Source organism: Urocampus carinirostris, chromosome 20, assembly GCF_059441175.1.
Source record: "Urocampus carinirostris isolate Australia breed hairy pipefish chromosome 20, RoL_Ucar_1.0, whole genome shotgun sequence".
Lineage (NCBI taxonomy): Eukaryota > Metazoa > Chordata > Actinopteri > Syngnathiformes > Syngnathidae > Urocampus > Urocampus carinirostris.
The window spans coordinates 19022954-19034970 of record NC_142368.1 but is presented as its reverse complement, the minus strand read 5'-3'; the positions used below and the strand labels follow the sequence as shown (position 1 = coordinate 19034970).

General features: G+C 34.8%; 1 protein-coding gene across 4 annotated transcripts in view; it reads left to right on the top strand.

Annotated features, from left to right (window-relative positions):
* The window catches only part of tfap2b (transcription factor AP-2 beta), a 31047-nt gene that overhangs the window by 515 nt on the left and 18515 nt on the right, over window positions 1-12017 (top strand). Inside the window, exons 1-4 of one of the 4 annotated variants that reach the window (XM_088325112.1) lie at window positions 4405-4510; window positions 5821-6276; window positions 7561-7575; window positions 9009-9063. In XM_088325112.1, coding sequence (XP_088181238.1) covers window positions 4457-4510; window positions 5821-6276; window positions 7561-7575; window positions 9009-9063 — 580 coding nt within the window. In that variant the 5' untranslated portion in view covers window positions 4405-4456. Of the gene's footprint in view, window positions 1-4404; window positions 4511-5820; window positions 6277-7560; window positions 7576-9008; window positions 9064-12017 lie in introns of those variants that run through there. The other 3 variants (XM_088325113.1, XM_088325114.1, XM_088325115.1) reach the window with 3 other exon arrangements.

Genomic DNA, 12017 nt, shown 5'->3' with positions numbered 1-12017 from the left:
TTTGTCGTAGTGTTTCTTTGTTATATTTTGTCCTTATTGTATTTTGTAGATGCAGTTTTTTGTTGTTCTAGTTCGCCGTCATTGTCTTTTGTCTTTGTTGTATTTTTTTGTAATTATATTTTGTCGTTGTGGTATTTTGTCGTTCTTGTAGTATTTCTTCGTTGTATTTTGTCTTTAGTATATTTTGTAGTCGTAGTTTTTTGTTGTTCTAGTTTGCAGTCATTGTGTTTTGACCTCATTGTATTTTGCCTTTGTTGGATTTTTTCCGAACTATATTTTGTCGTTGTATTTGGTCGTCATTGTATATCTTCGTCGTAGTATTTTTGTTGTTCTGGTTTTCCGTCATTGTGTTTTGTCCTCATTGTATTTTGTCTTGTGGTATTTTGTCATTGGTGTATTTCTTCGTTGTAGTATTTTTGTTGTATTTTGTAGTCGCAGTTTTTTGTTGTTCTAGTTTGCCGTCATTGTGTTTTGTCCTTATGGTATTTTAATTATTTATTGTATTTGTAATAATATTTTGTAGTCGTGGTAATTTGTCGTTGTATTTGGTTGTCGTTGTAGTATTTTCTTTGTTGTATTTTGTCCTCATTGTTTTTTTTCTTGTATTTCGTGGTTGTAGTATTTCATTGTTCCGTTTTGCTGTTGTCGTCGAATTTTGTTGTCGGATTTTGTAGTCCTTGTATTTTCTTGTCGTTGTATTTTGTCGTCATTATATTTCTTCGTGTATTTTGTAGTTGTTGTATTTTATTTTTGCATTTTGTTGACGTCGAATTATGCTGTCGCATTTTGTAGTTCTTGTATTTCGTCGTCGTTGTATTTTGTCCTTGCTGTATTTTGTATTTGCTGTATTTTATTGTTGTATTTTGTCAATGTATTTTGTTGTTGTCAGGTTTTCTCATCTTTGTATTCTGTCATCGTATTTTGACCACATAGTATTTCTTCTTGTATTTAGTGGTAGCTGTATTTTATTGTTGCATTTTGTCATTGTATTTATGCTTGTATTATGTGATTTCTGTATTTTATTGTTGCACTCTGTCATTGTTGTATTTTATCATCCTTTTTTATCGCCGTAGTATTTCATTTTCACTGGATTTTTTTCTTGTATTTTGTGGTTGTTGTATTTTATTGCTGCATTTTGTCATTATTGTATTTATTCATCCTTTTTTTGTCATTGTATTATGTAGCCTTAGTATTTCGTCACCATTGTACTTTTACACTTTCCCTTTTACACACTAACTAAACCATAGACATGCAAGGCGCCTAACTGCTCATTGGGTGCATTAGGAATTCAGTATCTTGCCCAAGTACACTTCACATACAACACGGGCCGGGAATCGAACCTGCGACCTCTTAATCCCAAGATGTCACAACAAAATGATATCCAAATGAGGGGGCGGGTCAAACTGACCGAGCTTTTCACCTATTGGCTCATCGTCACTGACCCGCCCCCCTCCTTTGAATAACATTTTCTGTGACAAAATGCATCACCAAAAAATGTGAAATATGCATTAACGAATTGATAAATTGCCTTTCTTCTTACATTTATCCATTCCGTGATTTCTGTATGTGTTCATTTTTGGTCTGACATACATTTATGAGTATTTTTTTTTCATACATTTATTTCTACTTCCGGCGGGATCTGTCCTCCATTTTGCCCCATGAGACATTTGTATAAAAGATAGTGGAAGCATCTGAGGGGTAACAAATCACGTCGACTGTGAAAATAGCTTAATTGCCGCAGACTGCAGGAGGTAGGGGCCCATAAAGGGCCCCTCGGCCAATGCGCAGTGTGGGGCCGCACATGGCCTTTCTCCCACGGCTATTCGAATAGAGGGGAGCGTGGTCGAGAAACACCCCCACGCGCGCTTCTTTTCAAGGGGGGGTTGTGGCCCCCAATGTGGCCCTTTTGACTCCGAACAGGGCCCCCACGAGTCTCCCACGCGCCACGAAGGGAGCTTTGGTTTTTTTTTGATTAGCCGACGAATTTTGAAGGGTGTGTTTGGTAGTGATTGAATAGAGAATTTTATTCCTTTTTTATTGACTATATTTTAGAGTTTTTATTATATTCTGGAGAAATATTTGAGAGTTTTTCTGGATTTTCGTTGAATTACTTCACTCTATACGAAATAATCGATTGCAGTATATTTCGTTGATCTGTTTCCTCTTGTATCGTACTTTATTTTGAAAACCGGATTATTCACACCACAAAATTAACAAATAAACGTCACTTTTATTTGCGACTTTAATAAACGTGTCGCCTTATTTCACAAACCTGCTACAAAAACGCGTTATTTTTTTTAAATAACGGGAAAAGAGTATTTTACTTTCAAATTCTGTGATTTTATTTAACAATCTCGTGATTTATAGAACGAGTGTAGTCGTTTATATTTGTATAGTAAAAAAACGGGGATTTTTTTTTGTTTTCTCTCTATATTCGAAACCGTATTATTGACAAAAAACTCTAATTTCTTTCAATTGCCGGCATAAGAAATCAGCGTTTTTCTTAACAAGCTTGTTGCAAAATGTGTTTTTTCCCCCCCTAATATTTATATAGTACAAAAGAGGGGTGGGGGTTGTTGTGGTCATTATATACACTAAGAGAAACTACTTCATTGCTTTCAAAAGAAATCTGCAATTTCATCCGCAAAATAAACGAGTTTTTTTGTTCACATTTACATCGTGAAAATTATTTATTATTACTATATTCACCGCGCAAATTAGTAACGCAAATGAAATGAAATGATCTGCATTTATATCGTGCAAATTGTTTTATTTTGTGCGAGAGGAGAAGAGTATAAATACTATAAATTGTTATTATTTTGGAAACCGCACAGTAAAATAACTAGGGACCGTATTTAAATTGAAAAAAAAACGTCAAAAAATGTATTATTTATGTGTTATTTCGAACGGTATTACAGATGAGCATGCAGGTAGTGTTAATTTCCCGACTTCCATAGTAGTATTTTGTCATATTTCTTTAGTATTTTTGTAATATTACTGTAGTTGTCTTTTTGTAGTATTTCCAAATACTATATGACAAAATACTACCATGGAAATATAAAGAAAGAAAAGAAGAAAGAAAGAAAGAAAGAAAGAAGCACTGTTACGGACCGTGTTTAAATTGAGAAAACGTCAAAAAATGTATTATTTACGTGTTATTTCAAAACGGTATTATTGATAAGCATGTGGGTAGTGTTTATTTCCCGACTGTTAGCGTTCGTCTTAGCATCAAGAGGTCGTAGGTTCGATTCCTGGCTCCTCCGTGTTATATGTCTAGGTGCCCTTGGGCAAGACAAGAAAGAAGGAAGAAATGATGAAACAAACAAAGGAACAGAGAAAAAAAGAGCAAGAGAGAGAAACGAGGGATTGAGGGAGAGCAAGAGAGAAAAATTAAGAGATAATAAAATAAAGGAAGGAAGCAAGAAAACAAAAAAAAGAAAGAAATAAAGAAGATATGATGAAACAAACAAAAAAATAAACAGAAAAAAAAGAGCAAAAGAGAGAAAGACATAAATAATAAAGAAAGAAAGAAAGAAAAAAATGAATGAACGAATGAATGAATGGATGACTTGGGCAAAGCACTGATAGAAATATTGTGGGCCACCGTTGCTGTACGTTTTTTTCCTATTCGAAATTAAATTACATCAAATATAATTCAATCCATGCAAATGAGATATTCCGTTTGTAAACTGATGAGAATATTTCAAGTAAACTATATGCGATGAATAAATTCGGTTCTATGCAACAGGACAACGAAAAACTTGAGGATTTAGTCATTCTTTATGTTTGTTTCTCTCGTTTGAGGATTTATAAATGTATTACCGCAGACAACGGGGGAATTACATTAAACAATTAGTCAAGTCAAGTTTATTTATATAGCCCTTAATCACAAAAATGTCTCAAAGGACTGCACAGGATTACAATGACACAATGACCTGATCTTAAACCAACATGCGGGCAAGGAACAACTCAAAAACCTCAACGTGAGGAAAAAGAGAAACCTTGAGAAGGGACCTCACAAGTGGTAATCCACCTTTCAGGACGACCAGGGTGAATTACATTTAGCATTACAGTACACAAACATAGGAAACACTGGGTAACATGTTGAAAATTAGAATAGAATAGAATTCATTTCAGTGGAATGCTGCTTGTGCAAGAAGATTTGATAAAATAACCCGGTTTAAGATGTTAAAATAAGGGTAGCAGGACGAAAATCAAGAATAATAAATACAAAGAAATCAGAAAAAAACAAGAACTGAGATATCGCCTAAGTGTGTTTAGAAATCGTGCTTTTATACGCGTGGTGGTGTAAACCTCAGTCATGAATAACAAGGAGGGGGGGGCAGTCGAGATGCTCTCACATAAGGATGTGTGAGAGAGAAATTGAGTGAGAGAGGAGTCAGCCTCTGGCGGTGTTGGACTCTCCTGGACTCTCAAGTGTGCGGTTCTGCGGCTTATGGTAGAACGTTTTTTTTTCTTCCAGATGTTAGTTCATTCTTACTGCACTGCGGTGAGTTAACGCATGCTTTTTTGTTTGCATATATAGGGCGCATATTTGTTGTTATTGTAACACGAGGAATGCACAGTGAAATTAACTTTCATAATATTACTGTAGTTGTCTTTTTGAAGTATTTCCGTAGTAGTATTGTTGTAATATTACTGTAGTTGTTTTTATGTAGTACTTCCATAGTAGTATTTTGTCATATTTCTTTAGTATTTTGTAAAATTACTGTAGTTGTCTTTTTGTAGTATTTCCATATTAGTATTTTTTCATAATTTTTTTGTATTTTTGTAATATTACTCTAGTTGTTTTTATGTAGTATTTCTATAGTAGTATTTTGTCTTATTTCTTTAGTATTTTGTGATATTACTGTAGTTGCATTTTTGTAATATTTCTGTAGTAGTATTTTGTAATATTTCTTTAGTATTTTTGTAATATTACTGTAGTTGTCTTTTTGAAGTATTTCCGTAGTAGTATTTTTGTAATATTACTGTAGTTGTCTATCTGTAGTACTTTCATAGTAGTATTTTTGTAATATTAATGTAGTGGTTTTTATGTAGTATTTCCATAGTAGTGTTTTGTCATATTTCTTTCGTATTTTTGTAATATTACCGGGTTCGAATCCTGGAACAATCAAAATGCGTGACTTTGCATAGGTAAAATATATTGATCTGGGAGCCGGACGAAATATAGAGGTGGGCCGCAACCAAACAGCGGGCCTTAGGTTGGGACCACTGCTCTAGCCACTAGGTTGTAAATACTCTGCCTATATCCTGACAGTCTTTTATCCCTTTTTTCCGTTTCAACTTTAGTAGATGTTTACCTTGGAGCTGGAGTGATTTTAGGTTCAGAGTGTCTGGCTGGTTTAAATGTTTTGGTTTTTTTCCACTTAGTTATTTAGGATCATGTAAGACACAGTTTATGCACTGTCGCTTTACATTTATTTCCAATTTTCACTCATATATGTAAAGAAGCATGGAACTTATTAGACCATAATGCATTGTAGTCAACTCTGTAAAGATACACAATGGAGCTTCCACAAACTCCGCCGCTATGCCGCAAGTGGCCGAGGGATAGAGGAGCGGGGAGGGAGGCCAGGGCGGTGCAAGGAATAGAATGGACTGAACAATGTCAAGGGAGTGGAGTATTCTGGTTTTGCGTTGATCACATTTTGTTTCAGTTTGAATTTAGCATTATTTGGATCATATTTAGGATTATCCTGCAATAGAGAGTTGGTATAGTTTTTGGGGGTGCTTGGGATGAAGTTGCATAATGTTGATTCTATGGAATTTGCGACCCCCCCCCCCCCCCCCTTCAAGGACCGCCACGACGGCGTCTCTAGCTCCCGTCTGTCCCAGTTGGGCTCCGTGTCCCACGGCGGGCCCTACTCCAGCGCCCCGCCGCTCTCCCACGCGCCATCCTCGGACTTCCAACCTCCATACTTCCCGCCGCCTTACCAGCCCATCGCGCATTACCAGAGCCAGGACCCCTACTCACATGTCGGCGACCCCTACTCACTGAATTCCCTGCACCAGAGCCAGCAGGGGGCATGGGGGACCCGGCAGCGGCAAGACGCAGCGGGGGACCGGATGGATGGAGCGGCCCTTCTCGCCCAGCCGCGGGCCTCACTGCCGCAGCTTCCCGGGATGGATCCCAGGCGGGACTACGGAGGAATGAGGCGGCCTGATGTGCTTTTGCACGCCGCGCATCCTGGTTTGGAGTCCGGCTTGGGGGACGGACTGTTGCACGGTCTGCACGGGATGGAGGATGTGCAGGTGAGCCTATTTTCTCTTATTTCTTTTGACATTTTGCATTGCACACTACATTTTTCTTCTTCTTTTCTTATTTTTCGAACACATAAAAACTAAACTTTCCACCCACAGCTTCGAAATATTTTGTTTTGCGTACGAATAAATTATACTGCGGTATATACCCAGGGTGGGTGAACTACGGCATGCGGGCCACATGAGGCCAGTCAAGCTTTTTCATGCCTACTTAACAAAAATGGTCAACATATAAAGTACTACTGATTAAAAAAATACATTTGGGTGCACACTTATTTCCCATTGTCCTTTTGTGTGTGTATAACCAAAATAATAATAATACTACAGAAATCCTTTAAAACTACTACAAAACATTATCAAATTCAGTGCTTGAAAATAGGGACCTGATGTATTATTTTGCTAAAAAGATACTACAAAAACACTACACTACTACAACATTACTATAATAAAATACTGGTACATAAATAATACAAGAATACAACTACAGTAACATTAAAATATACTACAGATATACTAAAAAAATACTACTATGGAACTACTATACTTCAAAATTAATTCTACAGAAATACTACAAAAAACACTAGAGTAAAACTAAATTATAGAGTGACTGCTATAGAAATAAACATGTAGTAATACTACAAAAACACTCAGATGTACAAAAAATCTATAAATTAAATACTACAATAATACTACATGTGTATATATGTATATCCTACAAAAATGGGACCATGAAAATAAAAGTACTACAAAAGTACTAAAGCAGAAATACAACAATGGATATATTACTGGAATACTACTACATGAATATTTTGACAGAAATACTACAATAATCAACTAAAAATTACAAAAATACCTTAGAAATACTATACAAATACTACACTACTACATTGATACAATAATAAAATACTGGTACATAAATATTACAAAAATACAACTACTGTAACATAAAAAATACTACAGATATACTACAAAAATACTACTATGGAAGAACTATGAAAATACTACGATGGAAATACTTCAAAATTAATTATACAGAAATACTACAAAAAACACTACAGCAAAACTAAATTATAGAGTGACTGCTATAGAAATACACATGTAGTAATACTACAAAAACACTACAGATGTACAAAAAAAAAATCTTTAAATGAAATACTACAGTAATACTAATAATACTAAATGTGTTTTTTTCCATCGCAAGTGACTGCAGTGCACACCCACTGAACCACGGTGGGAGCCATAATATTGTTTTTCATTTTTTTTACTTGCTGTCAGAAGAACTTTTACCAGGTACTCATCCTTTTTTCTGCAATACTGTATACATTCACACACACATATATATATATATATATATATATAAATATATATATATATATATATATATATATATATATATATATAGCCTTCAAATACGATACGTTAGGGTTAATAATGAATCCAACCACGTTCTTGCAATTGAATTCTAGAGTTTTCTTTTATGTTTTAATCCAAATCTTTTTCCGATTTTACCTTATTTTTTTAATGTTTATCTTTTTTTAAAATCATTTCAAATTGTGTACGCTGTTTATCAATTTTTAAGGGACGGATATAATAAAAAAAATAGGTGCCGGGTTGTGTTTACGAGGTTTGTTTTTTGCTTAATAAAGGGATTTTATTTTGTTAGACTGATTCCGTTTTTTTCCCATTTCGGAACTAATCCGGATCGTCTCGTTTAGTATAGCAGAGGACTACCTCATTGGATATCGCCAATTGCAAAAAAAAACAAAAAAAACGCATATAATTAAATTAAAAGTGAATTTTGCGACCGATACACGAGATTTAGAGAAGTTCTGTTTCGCCTTTTTCGTTCAGCGAGAGTTTAGGAATTTAAAGTGACATTTTTCACAAATTTACTTGAAATATCTACCTTGATTTCCCCCCAAAACTGTATTTACTTTGCATTAAATTATTGTGATTTTATCACATTTGGTTCAGTACAGTATAATATAGTTTCACTTTATGGGGAAAAACCAAACAGTTGCTGGGGCCTAGCATATTTTCTGAGTGTATGGGAAATACTCTGTCAAATTTGTTGTAATTTCAACTAAATGATGACAGTTTTTGTTGTAAAATACATATAGAGCGGATAAAATCTGGAAATACTACACTTTTTTTGTATACTAGGCAAAAGTAAATTTACAGCAAGTGGAGAAAAAACTACTATAGATGCTGGAAGAAAGGTTTCTGTTTTCTTTGGGTCAATACTAAATCCAATTGTACTTTGTTTTAATCCCGCATCATCAGTCTTGGGGGTAAAAAGGTACCGGGTTTACGAGGTTTGTTTTTGCTTAATAAGGGGGATTACAAATATTTATAAAGAGGAGCTTTTTGTTGAATTAATTCAGCAGTTTGAGTGAACAAAACACATATACCCCCCGTGAAAATCGGAGGTTCACAAAATTAGGGGGGGAAATGGGATCAGGGGTCAAAAAATTACTCCCCCCCCAGGGTTGACCTCTGACTTCATTGTCGGACGATCAAATAATGCTCGAGGCTTCCCCTAAACTGAGTATTCTATTTTAAATGCATGCTAGCTAAAAATGCTCTGAATGTTGAATATTCATTTGATTGAAACAATCCTAAATGTGTTCTCATTCTTGCCACGTGACTATTGAATTGTTGTGTTCAGGTACTGTGTTTAGTGTCGGTTTTAACACGATTTGTATCTGTTTTGATACCGGCAGACCATTGACGACACCAACGGAACCAACATACTGGATCAATCTGTTATCAAGAAAGGTAAACTGCATGTCGATACCTGTTGTGTACGATCATGATATCGTATAATGTCGATTTTTACATTTAGATAAATATAAATGATTTTGGAGGGATTTTCCTTGCCTGCATGTTGGTTTTAGATCCTGTGCAACCCTTTAAGGCAGGGGTGTCAAACTCATTTTAACTCGGGGGCCACACGATAGAAGAAACATTCTCTCGGGGGCCGGACTTATATATTGAGGAGACAGAAATAATACAAAGAGAGGAAGAGAAAAAGAGAGAGGTTGGGACAAAGAAAAAGAGAAAGGGAGAAAGAGAGAGCGAGAGAATTTGAGAAACAAAATAACTAAAAAGAGAAATAGTGAGAGAGGGGGAAAGAAAGAGAGAAACAGAGAAATCCAAAGAGAAATAGAAAAAGAGAAGGAGAGAAAAGTAAGGAGAGAAAGAGAGAAGGGGAGAAAGAGAGGAGAGGAAAGAGATATAAGGAAAGAGAGAAAAGAGAAAGCAACGGAATAAAGGAAGAGAGACCAAAGAAGGTAAAAAGACATGGAGAGAAAGAGAAAAATGAGAGAGAAAATGAGAAAAGGAAGACTGTATATCTGTAAAAGGAGGTGAAAAGACAGAGAGAAAGAGACAAAGAGGAATAAAGAAAAAGAAAAAGACAGAGTGAAAGGGAGATAGAGTGAGAGAAAAAGGAAGAGAGAGAGAGAGAGAGAGAGAGAGAGAGAGAGAGAGAGAGAGAGAGAGAGAGAGAGAGAGAGAGAGAGAGAGAAATAAAAACAAAAGTACAGCGTTCGTGAGAGGCACCTGGCTTTGGCAACATCAAGTGGACATATTTCAACCTGCAGATCGTTTTTCTCTTGCGCTTCTCTGAGCGTTGTCTCGCGGGCCAGATTCAATCCCTTAGTGGGCCTGATCCGGCCCGCGGGCCGCCTGTTTGACACCCCTGCTTTAAGGGCTATACAAAGAAAGGTGACCTGATGTATATAATATATGTCAATCAATCTAAAGATACCATAGCATATCATTGAAATATACTGCAGTATATCATATCTTGTATTTCTTGTACACAAATACGACTCGTACGCATTTAAATCAGAGTACAAAACAGTATGAGTTAAAACAAAAATACACCCACAGCTTCGAAATATTTTGTTTTGCGTATTCATAAATTATACTAGGGCATATACCCAGGGTGGGCAAACTACGGCATGCAAGCCACTTGCGGCCCGTCAAGCTTTTTCATCCGGCTTGCTAAACAAAAATGGTCACCGTATAAAGTACTACTGATTAAAAAAATACATTTGGGTGCGCACTTTATTCTCATTGTCCTTTTGTGTGTGTATACAACCAAAATAATAATACTAGAGAAATACTTTAAAACTACTACAAAAAAATATCAAATTCAGTGCTTGAAAATAGGGACCTAATGTTCTATTTTGCTTTCATTCTGAATATAAAGAAATACAAAAAAAAAATACTACAAAAACACGTCACTACTACAATATTACTATAATAAAATACTGGTACAAAAATATTGCAAAAATACAACAACAGTAACATTGAAAAATACTACAGATATACTACAAAAATACTACTATGGAACTACTATGAAAATGCTACTATGGAAATACTTCAAAATTAATTCTGCAGAAATACTACAAAAACACTACAGTGAAACTAAATTATAGAATGACTGCTATAGAAATATAGATGTAGTAATACTACAAAAACACTACAGATGTACTAAAAAATTTATAAATATAATAGTACAATAATACTACATGTGTATAAATGTATATACTACAAAAATGTAACCATGAAAACAAAAGTACTACAAAAGTACTACTGCAGAAATACTACTATAGAAATAGTACAAAAATATTACTAAATCAATATTATGACAGAAATACGACAATAATACAACTGAAAAGTACAAAAATACTATAGAAATAATATACAAATACTACACTACTACATTGATACTATATTAAAAAGTTATACAAGCTAAACATTACAACAATACTACTATGGAACTACTTCAAAAAGAGTTCTACACAAATACAAAAATACCACTACAGTATTACTAAAATACAAAATTACTGCTACAAAAGTATTATGACAGGAATACTACAAAAATACACCTATAGTATTACTACAAAAATGTGATGATGAAAATACTGCGAAAGTACTACTGCAGAAATATTACTATGGAGATAGTACAAAAATACTACTACAAAAAGATTAAGACAGAAATACTACAAAAATACAAATACAATAATACAACAAAAATACTACAGAAACACTACAAAAATACTTCTTTGTAAATATTACAAAAATACTACTGCAGAAATACTACTAAAAGACTACCAAAAACTACAGTAATATTACAAAGATACTACAAACATATTTCGATTGAATACTAAATGATGAATTAAGTATCTATCTATATATCTAATCAAAAATACATTAAAAAAGTCTTAGGGGGAGAAAATTTGTATATATTCTGCATGGTGGAATTCCCAAAGATAGGTCACCATCTTGTTTGTCATGGATCTTGCTGCGGTGCTGTTCTCTGTGGCCCGGTTTTCATTCCCATTGGACAACAGTGCCCTCTAGTGGGCAAATATTACACACTGGGGCTTTAACCGAAATTAAAACACATTTTTAACCAGCTAGAAATTCTGAACCTAAAACCCTAGATGAAGAGATGAAGAAAGGAAGGGAGATAGAATGAAAAAGAGAGAGAGAAAGAGAGAGAGAGAGATAGAAAGAAAGGGAGATAGACTGAAAAAGAGATATAGAAAGAAAGAGAAAAAGAAAGAAACAAACAAACAAACAAAGAAAAAAGAAAAAACAAGGGAGACCGAGTAAGAGAGAAAAAAAGAGAGAGAAATAGAGAGAGCACAAGAGAGAGAGAGCACAATAGAGAGGGAAAGGGAGAAAAAGGAGTAAATGAAAGAAAGATACAGAAA